At 40.2% G+C, this 24,134-nt stretch overlaps 1 protein-coding gene across 1 annotated transcript; it reads left to right on the forward strand.

The window, feature by feature from the left end:
- The first annotated feature begins 826 nt into the window (after positions 1–826).
- On the forward strand, positions 827–14,990 carry LOC131240956 (protein STICHEL-like 3). Its single transcript, XM_058239521.1, has 6 exons — positions 827–3,777; positions 6,271–6,490; positions 6,801–7,283; positions 9,215–9,854; positions 11,694–11,757; positions 14,621–14,990. Exons 1-6 carry the CDS (start codon positions 1,687–1,689, stop codon positions 14,711–14,713), a joined length of 3,591 nt encoding a protein of 1,196 aa, XP_058095504.1. The 5' UTR covers positions 827–1,686; the 3' UTR covers positions 14,714–14,990.
- The last annotated feature ends 9,144 nt before the right edge of the window (positions 14,991–24,134 follow it).

Raw genomic sequence — 24,134 nt, forward strand, 5'->3', positions numbered from 1 at the left:
GAGTATAGACCGACAACCAAAAAAATGTATAATCCTAACATCATGACTGGTGACCATTAAATGGATGGTTATAAAACTGACAGATAAGAGGTCTAAATAAGCCGGTAAGATTAACCCTCCGATGACTGTAATTGGGAGGAGGTTCATCCATAAGGGTCCCTTGATTTGTGCGGTTCTAACTTGAGTTTATACAAACATAGTGTCTTCTCTTTTCCCGTTTTGTTTACTAGAAGGGCATCTCCTTCTGCCCAGCCAAGTGATGATCTAGACCGTTCATCTAGCAGCTTCCATCCCATTTTTCAATTCCTTTTTAGTACAATTTATGCGCCTATGCCACAACGGGACATGATCTCTAGTTTACCCAAAAAAAAGTCCACATTCCTGCATTACTTTTACACCGACTTAAAAAATGGTGGTGACTCAACGTCCTCAAACATGGCATTGATCTACATCTATCCAGACCATCCAAACGTGGCATTGATCACATTTTCAGATCACACTAATCAAGCAATGCCAATACCGGCTATCAAATGGATGGAAAAAGGTATAATCATGAGTGGTCAAAATCAGTTGTTTAGAACTATCTTCTTGGGGAAAATTTTCAGTTATGCTCCATTCACAGCTGTTCAGCAATTTGGACGGTCGAGGTTGCATGAAAACTACACCATGTGTAATTTTAAAGAGTCACCATCATTTTCTAAAAGTTGCAAAACTAACATAGGAGCCTTCCGAGAGAACCTCCGCAATTGTGGGCCCACGAAAAATAAGCATAAAATATAAAAGAACAAAACGGAAAATAAAAACACACGCACCACCGTTTTGAAAAGCATGGGTTCCCTTCTCTCTCTCTCTTTGTCCGGATCCATCTCTCTCGCTCTCATCTTCCGAAGGGAAAGAAACCCTCGTGAACGTGAAAGCTCATGTGAATGCCAGTGAGATCCGCTCTAAAAGAGCAGTGCAACGGATAGAAAGGTATCCGTCGTTTTTCAATTTAACTCAGCTCACTGTCACCTTCAGTGCTCTGAATTTTTTCATCCGTCCCCTTCTCTACCCTTCTTCTACTCTCCAAATCTCTGCTCAAGCGACGCTTTTTCATCTCTGAGAGAGAGAGAGAGAGAGAGAGGGAGAGGGAGGGAGAAAGAGATCTATAAACCATTCTCTGTTGCTTGCTTTCGGGATGAGAATAGAATCCATTGGTTATAGCAGAGCTTCCGATGCGAGATCAAAGAAGATTGCTGTTTTCTGGTATAACCAACGGCGGCGATTTTCCATAGAGTAAGAGTTTCGAGTCTACAGATTTATTCCAGTTGATGTTTGTCCTTTCCGTTGCAAGAAACGAAGCTTTTTGACTTGTTTTTATCGTGTTGAGATTTGATTCGGTGATTGATTTTTGGTGAAGAGTGGGGGTTGAGTTCGTGTTTTTCAGTTGGAGATTAGATGGCTGCTCTTTCTCTCTGATTTCGTCTCGGAGAGGGATTGTAATTGGATGGTTGTGGGGAATGGTTTTGGTGTTGATTGCATCAGTGTTGTTGTTTGGATGGAATGAATTTCTTAATATGGTTCGGTTCCGTTACGGTCGAAGGTGGTTGTGGCATTTTGGTGGAAGCCCAAAATGCTTGAATATTCTTTCTGCGGTTGTTTCCACTCACCGCCATTTCTGCCGTGGGGCCCATTTCGGTTCTGATCATGACCAGACCTGTCCGCGGTAGCTTTCTCAAAGATGAGAATGGGGCCATCAGCGATCACCTCCGCAACCATGTGCATTTGACGAATTGCATCCACTTGAAAAACCACATGCATCGGCAAAGCCCCATCTTGGCCGAGCGGTCTCTGATGAGAGACCTCATTGTCCTGCAGAGGTCGAGGTCGCTCAGAGACCCATCCACTAGCCCGCCTTCGTGGCACTCTCCTTCTGTCATTGATTCCTTGGCTAGGAAACTGGAGGAGGAGGCCGGTTTTCACCGGGGGCGGAGGTCTGTAGGGGGAGAGCGTCGGAGGGAAGTTGGGAGATTGTCGGGAAGCTCCCCCCCTGTTGCTAGTCTAGTGACATCAAAGGGCGCAGCCGCAGAAGTAATCAGAGCGAGTGAGGGCGGAGTGGGTTTTAGCGACCGTAGTAGCACACATCAAGTTAGGAATGCTAGAAGAAGTAAAGGAGAGGAATCCAGCAGGAGAAATCGCAAAAGTGATGTTTCAGGCAGAAGTGAGAGGCCTATACGAGATGGTCAGGATTCGGGAGGGGCCCATGCCTCAGTTTCTCGGAAGGTGGAACCGAAAGATAAAAGGATTTCTCTGAAAGGGGATGATCATGGTTCAAATGTTTATCTTAAGACCCTCTCTGAGCAATTGAAAGAACGTACAGCAGACAGTGAGGATGTAGAGTCTTCCCGCAGTCGGCGCCATGGAAGGCGTGTGAGTGTGGAGAAAATTAGCGAGGAACCAGAAGCAAGCATCCGTGGGTATTGCAATGGATTGAATAGGGGGAAGAGACGCAAGTTCAGAAGCACAAGGAGAGCTCGGGTTTCTATTGGTTCGAGGGATATTGGAGCTCCCAATGAATTGTCAGTGGCTTCAAACTCATTAGCCCCAGGTACTTCAACACGCCCAAAATATTATATAGAGGAAGGAGAGGATGATGATGCTGAGCTTGAGGTCACGCGAGCTCCACGAAATGGGTGTGGGATTCCTTGGAATTGGTCAAGGATTCACCACAGAGGTAAAACATTTCTGGACATGGCTGGAAGGAGTTTTTCTTGTGGGCTATCTGAATCGAGATTAAGGAAAGCAGCAGGCCCACTTCCACATGGCCAAAGAGATGATTCAGATATTGCTGTGGTGGCATCTGATCACTCGAGTTCATCCCCGAGATCTGATTCTGAGGCGCTTCCTCTACTAATCGAGCCATCAGGTTCACAGGATAGCACAGAAAATGCTGTTTGGGCACGCGAGTATTCAGGGGAGCTTGGTATATTCGCCAATCACAGTTTGAGGCACGATCGAGATTCTGATCTTGCTTCTGAAGCAAGATCGGGTGATCGGCGCAACCCTAGAGGACGCCGCCGTGGTAGACACAAAAGTCTGACTCAGAAGTACATGCCGAAAACCTTCAAGGATCTGATAGGGCAGAACTTGGTGGTACAAGCTCTTTCAAATGCTGTTGTAAGAAGGAAAGTTGGGCTTCTTTATATCTTTTACGGTCCTCATGGCACAGGGAAGACCTCATGCGCTCGCATATTTGCCAGAGCTCTAAACTGCCAATCTCCAGAGCATCCCAAGCCCTGTGGCATTTGTAATTCATGCATTGCACATGACCTGGGTAAGAGCCGAAATGTGCTGGAAGTGAGCCCTGTTGGTAATTTTGACTTTGAGAGTATGATTGATCTTCTTGACAACATGAAGATATCTCAATTGCCATCTCAGTATAGAGTGTTCATTGTCGATGATTGCGATACTTTACCCCCTGATTCCTGGAGTGCCATCTCGAAGGTCATTGACCTAGCACCCCGACGTGTGGTTTTTGTCCTTGTCAGTACGAGTCTTGATCATTTGCCTCATATAATCGTATCCAGGTGTCAGAAGTTCTTTTTCCCGAAATTGAAGGATGCAGATATCATCTATACTTTGCAATGGATTGCAACCAAGGAAGATCTAGAAATTGATAAAGATGCACTGAAACTTATAGCATCACGGTCAGATGGGTCATTGAGGGATGCTGAGATGACCCTCGACCAACTGAATTTGCTTGGGCAGAGAATCTCAGTTCCACTGGTTCAGGAGCTTGTAAGTTCTTTATCCTTGTCACTGCTTTTTAATAAAATGTATGCATATCTGATTCCAAGGGAAGGGTTAGTGGCATGGTTAAGAATTTGGTCTTCATTTTTGTTATATTCATCAGTATTTAACTTCTACTAAGAAAGGCTATCATGTCTGGTAGATTCCTTTGAAGTTCTGAGATCTGTCATATTTTGTTTGCTGCATGTCTTCTAGGACAGTTTCACTTATCGGTGTGTTTTGACTTTTACGGTTTTCTTTAATGCTTCAAAATTATGGTTAGATGGGAAGCACACGATAATCTGTTCACTTATACTTGCATGGTGTGTACTGTTCACACAAGAATCATCTTTCATGTATATCTGTGATTCCTTTTTCATTCAATTGAAATTCTAGTGAAAATATCTGCATACCATGTAAGCATGGGCTGTAGAAGATCTCATCAGGTAATGTTTTGTTTGTCACATGAAGCAACCTTTTTCTTTTTGTATGGTCAAATTAATTAAACAAAATGAAATTTTGGTAGAAAATAATGGGGTGTAAGGCATTACAAATTTCAATACTCCCTCTCAAACAGAGGGACAGATAGTACCGTTTCTTAATTTGCTTACAAGATAGTTGATTCTATAATTTCCATGGGCGTCAGTTAACTTCAATCTTGGAGTTCTTTTGAATAATTGTCTCAGGTTACCTGTATATTGTTCGCATACACTTCTCTATGGAGTATCTCTTTATAAAAATAAAGTACCAAGTGGTTGACCTGAAAAAACTTTAAGTTCACTTCACGAATGTTCAGAACTGTACACATGAAGCTCACTTTGGACCAATATTACTTTTTTGGATGACCAGTCAAGCTTCTTTTTTGTAGAGTGAATCCCAAGGGTTTAGCAATGGAAACTTCCTTCTGCAGTTTCCATGTTGGAAGACATTTTTAAGATCTAGAAATGAAGTTTGCTTTTGTCAATTGCTATGGAAGGGATAATGAATAGTCAGAAGACATCTTGTCTTCGGAGTAGCTTGTATCCTCGTACTCACTGAAAGGAATTCTTCTAAATGAATCTCATCTGTATCCTCACCTCAAGCATTTTCCCTTGTTAACGAATGTAATAAAGGACAAAGTGCTTCACAACAAGGACTATCACGAAAGTGGACCACGAAATGAAATTATGGGCAGAGAAGAAATAAATATGGTAGACAAAAATTATGAATGAGAAAGAAAATGGGAAAGAAAAAACATGGAAAGAATGTGAGTAGGGCCCTATGATGTAGTGGTTGCATGGGGTGATGCTCTCTTTGCAATGACAGTTTATCAAAAATAAAATAAAATCTGCATTTTCTATTGAGGAGCAGGTATTAGAAGTACAGCCTTATCTATTGAGGGGGCATATGGTGACATGATAGGAGATTCAACACAAAATGCCACACTCAATACATGTTTGATTTGTAGATTATTGTATTCTCTTCTTCTCAAACACAACTTATGCTAGAGTTTACAAGGTTTCAAATAAGCTGATGCTGTGAATAATGCACTCACACAAATTAGCTAGATGTATTAAGCTCCAAATGGGAGAGCTGATCAAAATGCTTGATGCCAGGAATTCACCTTAAATATTTCAACTACTTCAAACGTGCAGAAAACATGCCTCTGATGATGGATGAGGGGGGAGGAAAGAAGTTGGAACAAGGGTTTGACGGACAGCGTCTGTTGTGTAACTTGGTTTCTGACCTAGTTTTGTGAGTAAAGGTTTATTTTGAATAGTTGAATTGTTAGATACGCAGTTTTCTGCTATTGGTGTATGTCCTTTATGATCTTGGAAACTAAGTATTGATTGCCCTTCTAAAATGGGATTAGCCATGTTCGATATAGGAGCATATGACTAGTGGAGTCATGAAACATAATGACAAGGATGTGAAGTATCATGACTACCTAATGCAGGGGCATTTTCACACCGGGCTCGAGTGGGGTTGCCTGTGGGATACAGGGACACACTCGGGGTGGGCGGCCCGTGTGAGGCAGTACCCATGTGATTTGGGGCCCACGAGGGGGGTTTGGCCGAGGTCCTAACCCATGAGATGTGGGGCCCGGGCTATGGAGATAAAGGGATTGATTCGCCATGCTCTAACAGTTCGAGCTTTTAGAGCAAGTGGTTTATTGTCCTGCATCACTACCTGTGTAACAAGTGTAATTTAACTGCTCCTTAAATGCCAAAATCACTGGTACAAGTAAAATAGCATGAGATCATTTCACACTTGGACATCTCGGTAGTCCTTTGTCAAAAACTTTTTCTTTCTTTACTTAGGAAAGATCTTCCTTTGACAGCTTATTTATAAGCTTGGTATTAAGTTTCCGACAACATGAATAATTATATTTTGAGTAGATGAATATGTGAAGATGCTTCATACTGACAGATTCTCAGAGTGCAACTACCTGATTAGTAAGTCAGTTACTGTTTTGAATATTAGACCGGAATCTGTTTTTCAATTCATTTGAATCTTTTCCAGGTTGGGTTGATCTCTGATGAAAAATTGGTGGATCTTCTTGATTTGGCATTATCCGCGGACACCGTCAACACTGTAAAGAATTTAAGAGAGATAATGGAAGCTGGAGTGGAGCCTCTGGCATTGATGTCACAGCTTGCGACTATAATAACTGATATTCTTGCTGGTAGTTATGTATTCACCAGAGAAAGACTACGAAGAAAGTTTTTCCGCCGACCAACATGTGAGTCCCAAATTCTTGTTCCACCTTTCTTTCATCAATATTCATTTATCTTAATTCATTGCAGCAAGTACAGCCATGGCTATGGATTCCTACTCTTTAACATGGTTATCTGCAGCAATATTAGCTTCCTTATTTACCTGCTGAATGAGCGACTACTTAATAGTCTGTTCTGTTGCATATATAACAATACATTTTATCTATGCCATTTAAAATTAGATCATAATTAGAGTATTTGGCTTTCAGGTTTCAGTATGATATCGAGTTGTTCTATCTTTTACTTCTCATAATAAATTAGTTCTGCTGATTTCAGTATCCAAAGAAGATATGGAAAAATTGCGTCAGGCTCTCAAAACATTATCAGAAGCTGAAAAACAGTTGAGAATGTCAAATGACAGGCTAACTTGGCTGACAGCTGCACTGCTTCAACTTGCTCCGGATCAGCAATACATGTTGCCAAGTTCTTCGACAGATACTAGTTTTAATCATAGTCCCATGGTCCTAAACACCAGCAAGAGAGACAATGTTGAACAGGCTGAGATGCCCGACAGTGGAACCGCCAATGATGTTGTCGTGCACAGCAACTATATTGGAGGAAGGAAACATTCTGTGGTGACTCAAGGAACATCTGCATTGTCTACTGATGTAACTAGAGCAAGTGGGGGGCAGATTCCTGGTAAAGGTCGTAAGGAAATTGAAGAAATTTGGTTGGCAGTGCTTGAGAAGATTCAGATAAATCCACTAAAGCAGTTTATGCATGAAGAAGGAAAGCTGGTTTCGGTCAGTTTTGGTGCAGGTAAGCTACGAAATCCATACACCATTGCTAATATCTTCCCATTGCTTGTATTATGATTGATCGGTCATGACAACACTCACAACATCTAAATCATTATAATATCTGAAGTTATTCTGTTGAGTTTTTTGAACTGTTATCATGACCATTTTCAACCATGTGGAAGGCCTCAAATGTCTAAAGCTGTTCCTTCAAGCAGCTAAATTTTACAATGTCATGAACTATTCACCACGAAGGCAACTGTTCCTTCATTTCTTTTGTCCTTTTAACAATCAAACCATAGTAGTAAAAAACTTAACAATTTGTGGAATTTTTTTTCTCATGGACATTTTCACCAATTTAAACGTTAAAAGATAGATGAAGTGCAGAGAAAAAGGTTTAATGTTTTCATGTTTGCTGCAATGGTCCTACCAATATATTATGCTTCCTACTACCAAACAGATCCTTACAGCCTCATAGAGCCAAGTATTTCACTCAAGATCTTTTAAATTGTCTGTGTGTTTGCATCAGATGTTTTAAATTTGGCTTCAATGCTGATTTTATCTCATACCACTTGCAAACAAATGTATTAATATTCTTATGCAGTAAATCTCCTTCATATGGCATTGCTCATCAACTGAAAGCATATGAAAGTCCTTAATCTTTTATTGTCCTTCTCTGTCTGAATATTTCTTCCAATTTTCATCATATCATACGAAATTCACCTACAACCCAGACTGAACCATGTATTGAAATACCTTAGCAAGCATGGACAAGTCTGCCGGGAAGCTTATTTTCTCAACGAACTGAAGAAAAGGAAAACAATATTTGGCTTGATGCATGCAATAAATCCTTTGTAATTGGAGTTTATCTGGTAGCTTTGACTCGTTGTAAAACAGAATATGTTCAAGTACAGTGTCCGAGATTTTGGAATACTCATGCCGAAGTTTTTATTCTGCTATTATAGCTTTCCATTCCCGATAGCGTTACTTCATTCATCTGTCAAACTGATGGTTTGTTTCCAATCACACCATCCTGTGATACATATGGCATTGCTCATCAACTGAAAGCATATGAAAATCCTAAGTCTTTTATTGTCCTTTTATTTCTGAATATTTCTTCGAAATTTCATCATATCATAGGAAATTCACCTACAACCCAGACCGAACCATGTATTGAAATACCTTAGCAAGCATGGACAAGTCTGCCGGGAAGCTTATTTTCTCAATGAACTGAAGGGAAACAATATTAGGCTTGATGCATGCACTAAATCCTTTATGGCTTTGACTATCGTGAAACAGAATATGTTCGAGTATGGTATCTGAGATTTTGGAATACTCATGCTGAAGTTTTTATTCTGCTATTATAGGTTCCCATTCCTGATAGTGCTAATTCATTCATCTGTCAAACCAATGGTTTGTTTCCAATCACGCCATCCTGTGATTCATATGGCATTGCTCATCAACTGAAAGCATATGAAAATCCTAAATCTTTTATTGTCCTTTTCTTTCTGAACATTTCTTCCAATTTTCATCATATCATACGAAATTCACCCACAACCCAGACTGAACCATGTATTGAAACACCTTAGCAAGCATGGACAAGTCTGCCGGGAGGCATATTTTCTCAATGAACTGAAGGAAAACAATATTAGGCTTGATGCATGCACTAAATCCTTTATAGCTTTGACTATCGTAAAACATAATATGTTCAAGTATGGTGTCCGAGATTTTGGAATACTCATGCTGAAATTTTTTATTCTGCTATTATAGCTTCCTATTCCTGATAGCGTTAATTCATTCATCTTTCAAACTGATGGTTTGTTTCCAATCACACCATCCTGTGATTCAATTGAAACTACTGATTCTTAGCGTCCACATTAACATGCCTTTTTTTTCAGACCTTGTATTTGAACTTTGAATTCACTGATTGATTTGTTATTTCTTTCCCTTCAGCTCCAACTGCGCAGTTGATGTTCAACTCGCATGTGAATAAATCCAAGGCAGAGAAGTTCAGAGGATACATTTTACAAGCATTTGAATCTGTTCTTGGTTCTCCAGTAACTATTGAAATCAGATGTGAATCCAGGAAGGACACAAAAGCAGAAGTTCCACTCACCTTACCAGCTTCTGAGAATGGCACTACTCAGATGAGTACCATTGACAGGGTAATGAAAACTAGTTCTGATAATCATATTAAAATACTTCCAAAAGATAGATCCGCCAGAGGGGTTGGTTCTATTCAAGGTAGACATTTGAATTCTGACTCCCATGAAACTGCAAAGAGTGAAATTGTTGAAATAGGAGCGGCTCTGCAGGAACATGATCGCAGTGAAAATGTGATTAACATTCCACAGCGTGAGGAAAAAGGTATGGAAAGTGTTTGGGTAGAAGAAGCAGCATCTTCCCATCAGCTTACCTTGGGTTCTCAAACAGAAGGAAGGAAAGTTGGAGAACAACCACAGAGACAAAGCTTGGTGAGAGGCAAAGTATCCCTTGCACATGTAATTCAGCAGGCAGAAGGGCGTACACAACGAAGTGGATGGTCTAGACGCAAAGCAATTTCTATAGCAGAAAAACTTGAGCAAGAGAATTTGTAAGTATTATGGCAAGATTATTCTTCCTCATGATTTCTCATTTGGTTCTGCTTTCACTATTCTAATCATTAACAAAAAAAATAAAGCAGCTATGTTCTCAACTTTGGGCAAATAAGGCCATGACAATATGAGCTAAACCTTTACATAAAAATATCATTTACCACATTATTTCCTGTGTCAAGAGATGACATTCATGGACGGTGTGAAATCAGGTGATGGGATCCACGATTTCATTAAACTTAGAGTTGCTAACAGATTCATTCATTTACCACATTTCTAAGAATAAACAAGTCTTCTTGTGTTCTGAGAGAAGACTCACATTAGTCAACGGATTCATTCACTTTAGTTGCTCCTGCTTCTGATTCTCAACCTAAACTTAAAAAAAGCTATGAGTTTTGTCAGCTCGTACTCTTGTTTAGCAAACCACCCTGTCTTCACAGATTGATGCCCCTGCCTCCACAGATCAATCTTGAAAGATTGCACTTCTTTCGTAATGGATCTGTGAACTGGGAATGTGTTTAGGTGGACCAAGTGTGTTCCTGAGGTGCTTGGGCCACCTGGGCCTCATACAAGTTGCTATCCATACATGCGTCAGTGTGCCACCCACAAAATGATGTCATGGGTACCTCCAAAAGGTCTGCTTTGGGTATTTTGACACCCATTGAGGGAGGAAAGACTTTGCTCCGCATGTGTGTGCCTGCCTCCTTAGTCCTTACAACATTTTTTGATATTCTTTTTCTTCATTTCTTCTTCTATTAGTGTTTTAGATAACCATATTGGACTTCTTGAAAGCAATTTGAGCTTTTGTTTGTCTTCTTACAGTCCAATGGATGTGATAACTTAACAAATGGTTTCACTTCATTGTTTTAAAGTTAGTTTTGGGCCAAAATTACCAATGTCTGTGTGTATGCGTGTAATCTGTATGAGATAAGATTAACAGATAATAATAATAATAATAATTTGTGGTTTGATTCTCCTGGTGCACGCCTAGGCATTTCGGATGTTTTTGGGGCGCTTGCACTTGGTGCAGGCCTAACACCTTTAACTGCATCGGGACCAAGATGACCCCATGTTCATGAAATGAGTCACGAATTGGTACCAAAAAGGGGTCTATGACTCAGTGTTGACCAATTTGTAAATCTTTTTATAAACAATGCTGGCCAGAGATGTCATTCTTGGCTTTTCATGAATCGACAAAGTTCATCTTAAGAGTGGATGCACAAAGCATTGTCATAGTGTCTTCCAATGGAGCCATAGTTTATGGAGGAATTGAGGTTGTATCATAAAAGAAGCATGGCCTTTATAGATTAGAAATATATTCTTACGAATAATGCACCATGCTAATGGATACTAAAATTAGAAGTTACTTATGATATGCTAAATTGCTAATGCATGCATGTATAATACTACCGTTCAAAAAAGTAGATATATAATACTCCAGAATTATATAATATGCCATGAACAATAGCCAATGATAAAGTATACATATGATGATATGAAGACCTTATGTGCTAACATTTAGCATCTTAACAATGACATGCTGATAAATAGGAAAGGGATCAATTTCCATGAGACCAAAATGAAGGGATTTCTGTGAAAGTCACAAGATTTGATTAGGTCAAAATGAAGGGATTTATGCGCAAGATACAAGTATATGTTAAAAACAGTTGAACTTTAGGTTTCCATGCATCGAGAAGTTCCATGCTTTAGTTAATGCCTATATAGTTCTTTATGTTATTCATGAGAAGTGTGATGGTGCTTACCTTCCATGTGTCATCGAGTACCAAAATATCTTCTTCTACTCTGCTGGTTGGATCTGATGGTTTCTTGTCTTTCAGGAGATTAGAACCCAGATCAAGAAGCTTGCTTTGCTGGAAAGCTTCTAGAATACCTCGGGGGAAGGTACTGTTCTGAAAGATCCCATTTTTATCATATACTCATCTCTTACAAGGATGCTAGACTTGAAGTAGAGATCAGGAAGATTTCGAGGCATAATTATGCCTATACGTTACAAAATCTACTGATATCATCTTTGCTTTGAATGTTCAATGTTGCATTAGAGTCCATGTATTTTTTCTATCCAAGGAGTTGAAATATCTCAAAAACTAATGAACATTTTGCTTGTTACCATTTTGGTGTTTTATGAGAATCTTACTTTACCTTTCCAATGTTACTTTCTATATCTAGAATACATGGGTTGTGATGTGTGTATTTTATACACTTCAATGTTACTTTTCCAATGCTTCTTCAATGTATATTTACTAGAAAAATCATGTATGTTGTTTTATATCCCTATATATATATATATATATATATATATATATATATATATATATATATATATATATATATATATATATATATATGAGCAGGTCTCAAGTCCAAGTGGTTGGACCACAAGTTACGGTCCACCCAGTAGATAACTTCCAACCTGTTAAGTTCATGCGGCATCCAACCCATCCAATATCTTGGCCTTCTGACCAGGATCGCCTAGTACAAAAATCATTCATATCCACTCATCAAGTAGGCTACATTTGCGTTTTCTATTTATCAATGGCTAGACGTTGTCTTTTATGGTGTGGCCTACTTGATGAGTGGATAGGGCTGATTTTGGCGTAAGTTGATCCTCATGGTGGGGCTAAGCTATTGGATGTGTTGTAATAGGCATGCACTTAACATGATGGAAGTATTTCACTGGGTGGACTATAACTTGTGGTCCAACTGGTTGGACTTGAGACCTCTCTCTCTCTCTCTCTCTCTCTCTCTCTCTTCCTCCCCCTTATGCAGGACACATGATTTAATGCTAGCATGCAACATGGAGATTATGAAAAAATCTATAAAGTAATTCACTTAACAAAAGATGCTAACCCACCACGTAATTAAGAGTAAACAATAGGAAATAAAATCTTATTTAACCTAAATCACATGCCCACATACTAATAAATCATATGAATCAATTAAAACTAAGCTTGATGGAAGGATAGAACTTCCTATGTAGCATAGGCACACTTAACACTCAAAGGACTGACTTGTAGGTTTTATGATTAGGATTATGAAGGGGAATTTTTGAAATTTGGCAATTTAGGGTTCATCGGAATTGGGGATTTTGGAATTGGGGTTTTTTAGAATTTGAGGAAAAAATGAAATTAAGTATAAATTGGTGAATTGGTTAAAGGGAATTGATGGATTTAAGTATTGGTAGAGGGAAATTAAGGTTTTAGATGAAGGGAAGTTAGGGATTTTGGGGTCCTCAATGGTCAATTTCGGTTGGGGTTGAAGTTGGATGATGAAAAGTTGAAAAAAAGAAGAAGATTTGTATGGTTTTAGATTAGAAGGGAAGAAGAGAGAAAAAAGTTTTCGGAAAAATACCACTTTTGGATAGAAAGGAAGAGAGAAGGAAGATGGCAGATGGAAGCCTCGCACCTCCATTAAATGGGGAATGAAATCACACTACATCCAAGTGCCAAATCACATGAAGTATTCTTCAAATCATGTGAAGAAGAGAAAACACAAAGCTTTTATATATATATATATACCAAAATAATGGCATTAGGGCGCCTCCCCCCCGGATTCTATTTTATAGTCTCAGAAAAGGCCTTTTACAAAAAGATGCTCTGGGATAAGATTTTCAATATAAAGACGCTTAATGAATTAAAAGTTGTTCCTAACTCCCTAACGTCAACACAAATATAAGCTATACCAAAAATAACAAAGCCTGTAAATAATCTAAACTACTAAACTATTTTGTGGCCCATGGGGGTCCATGATCAAGATGTTCGATGATGATGATCTAATGATCCGATCATCGTGTCCAACGAGCTCCTATATGTAGCCCACATGCATCTTTCCAGTGTGGGGTCTTTAAAGATGCATGCACATGCGGTCTTTAACGTGGCTAGGAATGTGAATTGATCCAAGTGGGCCCCATGTCATGATCAACTGGCCATAAGGAGAGTGGGTCAGCCCTACTCCTCTGGTATGATGCTCGGATGCCCTCATCACTCTCCCTCTCCCTCTCCGTCTCTCTCTCTGTGGGTGGGTGGGTGATGTTAAGATCAGTTAAGAATAAAAATCTAGTGCCCATTAGAATATATATATATATATATATATATATATATATATATAGAGAGAGAGAGAGAGAGAGAGAGAGAGAGAGAGAGAGGGGGCGGTTGATGCTCAGCTGCGCACCAGTTCTCGCGAGTTCTCTTGAGAACTCATTTCCGGAGATATGAGCCCAAAATTTGAACCGTCCACCTAAGGCAACACCCCATGAAACCCTCAGGACCCAACTTTTACCCTAACACAAAACTCTGGTGGGCCATGGAAAAAGGAAATAGTTTCCTCCTTTGATTTGCCCCTCTTTCGTCATGACCTAGCAAAGTTTTGGATCAGGGTAAAAGTTGGGCCCTAGGAGTTTCATGGGGTGCTGCATCAGGTGGACGGTTCAGATTTTGATTTCATATCACCGGAAATGAGTTCTCACAAAAACTTGTGAGAACTGGTGCGCAACTGAGCATTCCTCTCTCTCTCTCTCTCTCTCTCTCTCTCTCTCTCTCTATATATATATATATATATAAAATCTAAACTCAGCACCTGGCTAGACTAGCATAATAATCAATTACATTGAAGTGTTTTGAGTGGATTTTCTAAGAAATAATTGTAAAATTAAAAGAAAATAAATTGCCTTCTGAGAAGTAATTGATAGGAAACAATTAGATATGCTACTGCTATCCGTTGGATCACAGATGAAGTTCTTTCTTTGCAGCTCCCACATTTGAGATTCAAGACAAGGAGACCGCGTTCTCTGCTGAAGCTCGTCTCATGTGGAAGATGTCTTTCTGCCAACTCTTCAAGGTAATCTCTGTAGAATTATATTAGATAAATCATATCTGTACAAGACTTGTCTGCTCCATTGCGGTTGTATTCTGTAATTCATGTTCATGCTGTTAACGAAGTTAGTTGTAGAAATCTGGTCAATTTTAATAATGGAAATTGGTGCCATGACCAGAATATACGGGAATGAGAAATGAAAGCTTGTACTCTTTGTCAAGGAAACTCCCATTTTCGCCCATTCTTTTTAAGTCTTGTATAGAATTTGCTCAGAAAGACCATGGAAGTAACTGTCAGTTACTGTATCCTCATCTCTGGATAGAAGTTTTTTATTGGCTCTAGCTTGGTTGAAACCATAGTTCTAAAACTTGCTGAATTGACTTGAAACTCAGTCCAGCCAGCTCGAAACAGCAGCATTTTTTTTTTCTTAATGCAGTCAGATATATTCTAAGAAAAAAGAAGGAAAAAGAGGTACAACTACACACAGGATGACAAGGCATCACCTGCTCGAAAATAAAACAGAGGACTCTCCACAAGCACCCTTGAAATCCCCAACTGAAAAGAGAAGAAAAGAATTACAAGCCATTGCCCTATTTACTAATAACCACCTCGCTCTTGGAAACTCCTCAAGAGACGAGCACATCAAATCCCGAAATATCCTGTTATTACCGATTTAGCCTCCCTCCAAATCGACCGTAGACCAGCAAGAAAGGTAAATCTCCATGAAACCTTCCTGTTTGAACCTCTACAAACTTCAGTCCAAACCTGGAAAAGGTCCTCAATTGATTTTGGTGTAACCTACTCAACCTTAACGAGAACAAAGAAAAGCTGCACCATACTGAATAACAAAAGCAAAAGTGCATGTATAGATGGTTCATTGATTCTACATCCCTCAGGCACAACATACAAACATTTATGAATTATCATCTGCCTAATCGTTAAATGATCAACTGTGAGCGCCTTATCCTTCACCACAGCCCCCCAAAAGCCAGAAATCATGAAGGAACAGGAAACTTCCATATAGATGGGATCAGATTCAATGGCCTAGATCTGGAGTCACCATGGTGTAAATGATGGAATGATCTGACAAAGAATCTGGCTGAAATGTGTGCCTCCAAACCCACCTATCATGCTTCCCGGCCGAAGGACTCTAGTATAGAAGCTGTTTTATGAGACTAATGAATTCCCGGAGTTCTCTCTCATTGAGGTTTCTATGGGAGACTCCACTTTCTGATCCCAAAGCATCAATAACACTGCGATATGAAGACATTTCTCGCATTAACCACCATATACAAATGGGGAACGGCTAAGGAAAGAGGCCAACCACCGCACCATGTATCATACCAAAATCAAATATGGGAGCCGTTTCCTAAAGAAAAATATATTTCTCTCCTAAAAAGATCCTCCACCCCTAGAGAGACTACTTTCCATGAGCTTGATGCTCCGTATGCTGACGATCGATCAGTGAACCAACCACCTTCCCACACACCCCAGACTTGGAAGATATCGCAGTTTTCCATGGACTCCATCTTCCAAATTTCCACATCTACTTTCCCAACACAGCAATATTCATAGTTTTGAGATGTCTTCTCCCTAATCTTCCCATATCCTTTAGCTTACGCACTTTTTCCCACTCCACCTGGTGAAACTTATTTTTATTTTTAACCCCTTTCCAGAGGAGGTTCCTTTGAAATTCTTCCCAATTTATCAATCATACTGGCAGGACACTGACAGAACAACACATAGTAAACTGGCATGGTAGGTAGCGCTGATTTTGTTAGAGTAATACACCTGCCAAAGGATAGATACCTGCAGCTAACCCATGGGCAGCTTCACTTGGCTCCATCAGTAGGGTTGTCAATGGTCCAGGGCAGGACCTAGCAAATAAAATTTTTGATAAGTCTGGGCCGGCACGTGCAGTTCAAAAACTGAGCCTAAGATAACCCCAGGCCTTGTCCATTGACAGCCATACCCAACACATATGATAGACTGAAAAATAGATTGATTGGCCTACAGCTGCTTGAACACAGTGCCCATTCACCAACCAATGCATTAGTATGAGAGTAGGAACTATGCTAGAGCACACTGACTGGTGTACTTTCGACTATCTGTCAATTATTGATGATTGAGTCAACCAATTTATGCACTTAATAATCTGCACTTCTCCACTCAAATCCCAGGCAGACTGACAGCACAGTGAAAGGTGTTTTTCTCAAATCCCATTTCGTGAGTCACAAGAAAAGGTCTTTTTCTTGACTTCCTACAAGGAAGTCATGAGTAGGCCCCACTGATGGGCCTCACCAATGTTTAAGGGAGCCTCCTCTGCCACCCACCCCGAGTGTGCCCCTGCATCCCACAGGCCACCCCACTCGAACCCTGTATGAAAATGCCCCTGCATTAATCACCTCCAGTGAGGAGTCTCGAACACGAGACCTCCCGCTCTGATACCAATTTGATGCAGGACAATTAACTACTTAATCTAAAAGCTCGAACCGATAGAGCATGGCGAATTAATCCCTTTATCTCATAGCCCAGGTCCCAAATCCATGGGTTAGGTCCTCGGCCGAACCCTCCTCGTGGGCCCTAAATCCATGGGTTCTGCTCCCTCGTGAGCCCCAAATCCATGGGTTCCACCTCACACGACCCACTTGCCTCACATGGGCTGCCCACCTTGAGTGTGCCCCTGCATCCCACAAGCCACCCCACTCGAGCCTGGTGTGAAAATGCCCCCACATTATCCTCATACTATGAATGGGCTGGTGAGTATGAACCAATATGATGTCAGTCTTGGAAGGATTTTACGAGATTGCTGAATGTTTCATTAACTGTATATTGCCAGCCACCTCAGTACCAGTAACTGGAGAAGATTGATCTTTTTCCAAGAGTGTTATAGTATCTAGATATGAATCTGGTAATTGCTGCATGACACTGAGGAAGATCCACCGTAGATTTGACTTGGACTGTTACTAGAGCTGGAGATACAATCAGGCTGGGTGATTGAGCTGGAGTCAGCCCCATTTCTTTTTAAAGCCACGAATAATTTAGTCATGGGTGGCTATGAAATGATCTACTTTCTAAGAGGTATTCATGGTTCCATGGGTTCAATTTGCAAACGCAAGGTGGATGGGTATTTTTGGAGTTGGTGCAATCTAGTTCTGGTTAGGCTCGGGATGCTGTGTTTGGCTATTTTAAGGGAAATAGAGCCCAAGTTCTAATGTTTATTAGTGGATTTTCATTGTTCAAGGGCTAGATATCACGATTAGATTATGGATCTCATACAGGATCTTTTCCAGGAGGCAACCTAAAACAGATTGTGGCTGATGTTGGATGGGCTAAATTGGCATTTGGTGATGGCTGGATTTTTCAAGCCTAAGGTGGACCCTGCTCTAATAAGGATGCGAGGCATCATCAGAGTCTGTGAAATAAAGGTCTTTGAAACCTGTCTGATGTCTGTTTCCAGATATCAAGTATAATCAGATGGTGGCAATTGGGGGTGTTGCTCCCCTGCAAGAGTCATCAAACTGAGGGAGAGATAAGAGGGTATATAGGCCCAATATGAATATAATCACCTAGAATACAGGAGAAGGTGGATTGTCATTGATCTTTTATGTTGTCTTAGGTTTGTGGACCATGGTATTGATGTCTTTTCCAAGAACAATTGTGGAAGCCTTGAAAAGCTGAAAAGCTTCAGATGGAAACAGTAGAGTTAATGTGCTTGTAAACAAACTCCTATCTCAGAGATGACTTGAATGTGCTGAATAATTATTCATATTGGTTTTGATAGAATATTGCATCAAATGATATGGAGATGTAGGGCATTTGATTCGTGAACAGAATCAAAGAAGCTTTTGTTGGATTTCCACAGGTGGTTGTCCAAAGCTAATTTTGAAACTATGATTCGACTGTATTACTCAATTCAAAGGACAAAAATGCACTAAATGTATTCCTTTTTTTCTTTTAAGCACTACTTGTAACTCCTTTTTTGATTTTTTTTTTAACATAAATATCTTTTATAATAGCCTATGAGAAAGTGTAGAGTTCATATTTTCAGGTTTCCTTGGATTTTCCATCCATATTGAACTGATCTTAAGCATTCCTGATCACATGTATCTTATTCTCTTAGGAGTTATTTGATACACTTGTAGAGTATGAAAGTCATATTCATGCACTTGTGATTGCACGTGTCTTCTAGCCAAATCCAAATCATATGCATGTACTATTTGAAGAGCTTAATTTGAGGTACATGCATCTGCCAAGTATGTGTTTTAGTCATTTGCATGGGTTTGATGTTGAGAGTTATTGTTAAGATAGTTTTCTTTAGTATAGCATGCAGTGATTAGAGTTAATTAGTCTGTTAGGTGTTGTCATTTGCATGGGTTTGATGTTGAGAGTTATTGTTAAGATAGTTATCTTTAGTATAGCATGCAGTGATTAGAGTTAATTAGTCTGTTAGGTGTTGTCATTTGCTGTGAGTGGCACACATGAACTCTCCCACATATTGGTGTAGGAGTTAAAAGAGTAAGAATAGGTTATCTCACCTCCACTGAAACAGTGGAACCTGAAAGGAAACCAGTATTAATTAATGGTGAAGTGCATTTCCTCTCCTTGCAGAGTGGGTCCCTTAAGTGTTTGCCAACATTGGTATCTTCAGAAATGAGCCAGTGTTGGTCATCCAACAGAAAATTTGCCATGGTGAATCCATACCACCACCTCCCAAGTTGGGCAACTTCCCATCAGCATCCTGTCCTTTACGATTGAGGTTGACGATATCCACCGGTAGCAAGCTTTTGGTGTGTGTGTGTGTGTGTGTGTGTGTGTGTGTGTGTTCTCTCTTTTTTTCATTGAATGATATCTGTTTGGGATTTTTATGACAAAATTCCTCGAGGAATTGGATTTTACAAAATAGTGCCTCCAAAAACTGATATTACCAACCGGTGCTTTTTAAGAGGAGAAATTACATTACTACCCTCATTAGCTTGTTTCTTTACAACAAAGTAGAAGATCTAATCATAAGGTAGGCTAATCCATAAAAAAATAATGTACACCATTCAAAATATCCTAATTCAAGTGTAGCAAATCTGATGTTTTGTTTGTGGCATCACCATGATATGGTGCATACATTTAACAGGTTGGATGTTATAGATATACCACGTGGACCCCAAAAGTCTTGAGTTTCACTATTGTGAAAGGAAAGAAATTAATAAAGGGCATTTTTGTAATTGCATCCCCCAAAAAGCACCTTGATGTAATTTTTCCAATCATGGAGTCAGTATTTGGTAAAATACAAGTTCCTTTGGAATTTTGCGGTAAAAATCCCTCCCTCCCACCCTCTTCATATTCTAGTATTTTGTTTGCCCAATTCTGGATATGCTTGTGATGATTAATGACCAATGCCCCACGTTTTCATGTCCAACATAAATGCAGCCTGTTCATGGTGATCCAGACATCTGATGGGCCATGATATAAAATTGCAGCACCAGCCCTGCCATCCTAAATTTCTAATCTACGGTTGACTGCTGAATGCTTTACTTGTTTTTTGTTGAATCATCGATCGAACAGTTAGGAGTAGCTAGCCAGTATTCAAGGGTCCTCAAGTCTTAAGTTTAGACTCGAGGATCAAATCAGCTAGCTAATATCATTATTCTATATGACTTTGAAGTCTTTGGTCAAGGGAGATTGATTTTAGAAAGTGCAACATTTGAAACGCTTGTACGCCTTTGTACAAACAAAAACAGCCAAAATACTGTCAGTTTCTTTCTTCCTATATATCCCCGTCTCTGTTAGGGTGTAACTCGGTCCGGTCAGGTTCGGTCTGGTTGAGGGTCAACCGACCTCAAGTGGAGTCAACCCAAGGCCTGAGCCCAACCTAACCTGGAATCAGGTTTTAAGTATTTCTGATCCGAATCTGAACTCACCTCAATGCAATCTGACCCAACCCAACCCAACCCAACCTACAATTTGGTTGGACCAGCCGTGTTCAAGTTGAGTCGGACCTAACCGAGTCTTTATGTAGGAGAAAATCCCCTGCCTTTGTAAATTACTGCTTTTCACGTATTTATTCCTGAGGTTTAAGGTGCTTTTGGTTGCCCCAAATATCAAGAAATTTCATGATTAATCAGCCGGGGCAATATTTCATGAAATTTGGTGCAACCAAACAGACTCTAAATTATATTAAAACACCCCGACCAACAAATTTATTGAAGTAGGAAAATGACGGTTTTGCCTTTATTTAATTCCAAAACATGACTTCCAAGCTCCAATCCTAACCTAACGCGTGCTTACGGACCCTATGCATGCCTGGGTTGTATGCATGCGTGTCCTACGCACCGGTCATCTGAAGTGTTGATACGCATGCCTCATGTGAACCCCCGATATTTTGCATCTGTTAAGGCTCCATTCAGATCGCCATAGCTATAATGTAAGACGGGTCCCATGTTTTTTGCATGCAGATAGGCAATCTAATGCCGCCACGTGGCTCGCGCCATTTTGCAAGTGTGGGACCCACCCAACGGGCCCCGGATGATGACACGTGCCATTTTGCAACTGCGGTCCCATCCATCGGTCACCAGAACTTATCGTAAGGTGGGCCCCACATGACGTGCCTGATTGTGCACATGTGGGCCCATCTAGTGGGCCGACATCAATTGATCCAATTTTGCATGTGAAAAGAGAGAGAGAGAGAGAGAGAGAGAGAGAGAGAGAAGAAAAAACTCAAAACATATCGTCTCTTTCCAGACCAGACATTGGGGGCGATATTTTTTCCATGTGAGAGAGATTGTTCCGTGATTGGGTTTTGGAAAGGACCGGTGCGAAAGGAATTTAGATGAGAAATCAACCTTTTGGTGCCATTCCCATGGATTGGACACGTGGACTATCAGATCATGGATCTATAGACTATAAGGACGCGGTTTGCCTGCGATACTTCCTTAGGTCGGAAGCTAGGTAGTGCGCGCCATGATGTTTGTAAGAGAGCCACCCTGTCCGTTCGTTTTGACAGCTCATGCCAGCAAATGAGACAAAAATAAAAATGAGGTATATCCAGCACTCAAGTGGACCACACGACGGGAAACTGCGGGGATTGAACGAATACCGTTGAAACATACGTGGGGCCACGGAAGTTTTGTATCAGGCTAATATTTTGGTGTTTTCAGTTCATACCAGTGGGATGACCTTATGAACGGTTTGGATGGAACATAAACATCAAAGTGGACCCAGGAAGGTTTCAACGGTCGGCATTTCCCTCCCCACTTTTTCCTATCGTGTGGCCCACTTGAGTTTTGAATCCAGCTCATTTTTTGGGTAATGCCTTACGTGAGCTGGAAAAAGGATAGACGGGGTGGATTTCTTACAAACATGACGGTGGGCCCCACCTAGCTTCCAACCTCAAAAAGTGTCCTAGGCAACCGGCGTTCGATCAGGAACATTCACTTAGTTGGCCCCACCTTGGATTGACCCCTTGATAATATCTGAATGAGTTTATCATCAACACGCATATTTGTCTTTAGACACCTGAAAGATTTCTCCTCGAAAATAATTAATGGCTGAATCCTGGCAATCGCATCGTCTTAAAGGCCCACGTGGGCCACCATCCGCACTTGACAAGCATAAGAAGGTCCATGATCAAATGATCATGGCCACAACATCAACGTTGTTGTTAATAATAATAATAATATTATTATTATTATTATTATTATTATTATTATTATTATTATTATTATTATTATTATTTTATCAAAGTCAGCTGAAGAAGTGGCCCATCAGTTGGACACTGATGATGACGCTGTAATGCAATTGGACCAAAAACTACATAACCACTGATCCATAATATCCCAAGTAAAAAAATACAAAAGATATATAGGTCCGAGCTTTGCTAAACGCACACGCCTGTGCAATAAAGCTCATGTATATGCCACACATGTGTCAGCACCGCACGTGGGTGTGAGATCCAATCCAACCATCAGGTTGGCCCGGCCTTCTACATGTCTTCCCGAAAAAAATCTGGTCCATTCGCTTGTAGGCCTCAATATTGGAAACAGGTGGATGGATTTGAAAACTTTATCCAAGTTTGTCATAGCCGTATATCCGTTTTGCAAACTGTGGCCCACCTGAACATTGGACCTAAAAGTTCTCTTCATATGGTCAGTTGGCATGTATGGTTAAGAAATGAACCAGCAGTTCATAGTCAATGAGAAAAGACAAACTTGGACGGTTAGGAACTTCCAATTTGAGACTTTTTTTTTTTTTAGCCTTGGTGCATCCGTGATGGGTCCATTGGATGCATGGCTTGGATAAACCAAGCATGGGTCCCACATGAACAAACTCGTGCCCTGTTCATCAGAAAGGGGAAACTCGTCTTTATTTTTTCTCCCCTATTGTTAAGGTTAGACTCATGTGTTAGTTCAACACCATTTTAAAAATAGGGTGATTCTTGAATGATAGGCATGGCATGGTTGCATGGAAATTTCAGAAATCTTAATTGCTGACCCAATTGAAGGTGGACATAAAATAAAAAAAGAATTATAATAATAAGATTGCAGCTATCCATTAAATAGCAATCAGTTGAGTGGTTAAGACTCCTTTGTCATTGAGATTTTTTAGATAGAGAAAAACTTTGATATAATTGCAATTGCATGCCTTCATAGGCAAACTCAGGCAACACCTTCCTTGGGCAACCCCGCTTCGTATAGATGCTCAAATCGTATGGTCCCACAGTGAGCCTCACCTTGTGGCCATTTTGCATCTTACAAATCTCACCTCTGCATCTCACATACCTTGTCTCGTGGGCTATCCCACTCCAACGGAGAGACACGGTGCATCCTTGGAATCATTCTAAGATGCTTGATGCAAAGAGTATCGGCCAATGTGCCAAAATCTCCAGAGTTATTGGGAAAGCACCAAAATATCTCTTTATCCAAGCCCTCCCAAGCAAATTGACCAGGACCTTCCCATGGGCTACCCTACTTACATGTCCTACAAGTTTCTTTACCGGTGTGGGTTTCGTTTATACGTTTTGTTTAAAATGTATAGTTGGGTTGATCCCACCTCAATAAAACTCTGAGTTTATTCTAACGCTGAACGAAGCATTAAGTGGGTCAGAGAGGTATGCCCGTCAATTCAAAAGCCCAATTCTATGAAAAAATAATGCTGAAAACGGATCTTATATGCCTAAAAAAGCTAAGGGTAATAATAATGCAAGAGAATACAAACACATCATTGAAAAGATAAGGTTATGGGGCCCACCAAGCATCTCAAAAGGATCTTTTTATCTTTCAAAAAATTAAGTTTAATGATAGATGAAGAGAATACAACCACAACACAAAATATCAACCTCTCTCTATAAAAACGATAATTAAAAAGACAGTTTTCAGGATTATAAGATCCAATTCTAATGATTAAATGTTATCAACATAGGAAAAATCAGCAGAAATATTCCAAGATGCAAAGAAAAA

The sequence above is a fragment of the Magnolia sinica genome, chromosome 3 (assembly GCF_029962835.1).
Source record: "Magnolia sinica isolate HGM2019 chromosome 3, MsV1, whole genome shotgun sequence".
Classification (NCBI taxonomy): Eukaryota; Viridiplantae; Streptophyta; class Magnoliopsida; order Magnoliales; family Magnoliaceae; genus Magnolia; species Magnolia sinica.

What these genes read in the sequence shown, in the direction of transcription:
- LOC131240956 (XM_058239521.1), top strand. Translation starts at nt 1,687, where the DNA reads ATGACCAGACCTGTCCGCGGTAGCTTTCTCAAAGATGAGAATGGGGCC. An exon ending in TTCCACTGGTTCAGGAGCTT is followed by an intron (nt 3,778 to 6,270) that starts GTAAGTTCTTTA and finishes AATCTTTTCCAG; the next exon opens with GTTGGGTTGATCTCTGATGA. An exon ending in CTAGAATACCTCGGGGGAAG is followed by an intron (nt 11,758 to 14,620) that starts GTACTGTTCTGA and finishes CTTTCTTTGCAG; the next exon opens with CTCCCACATTTGAGATTCAA.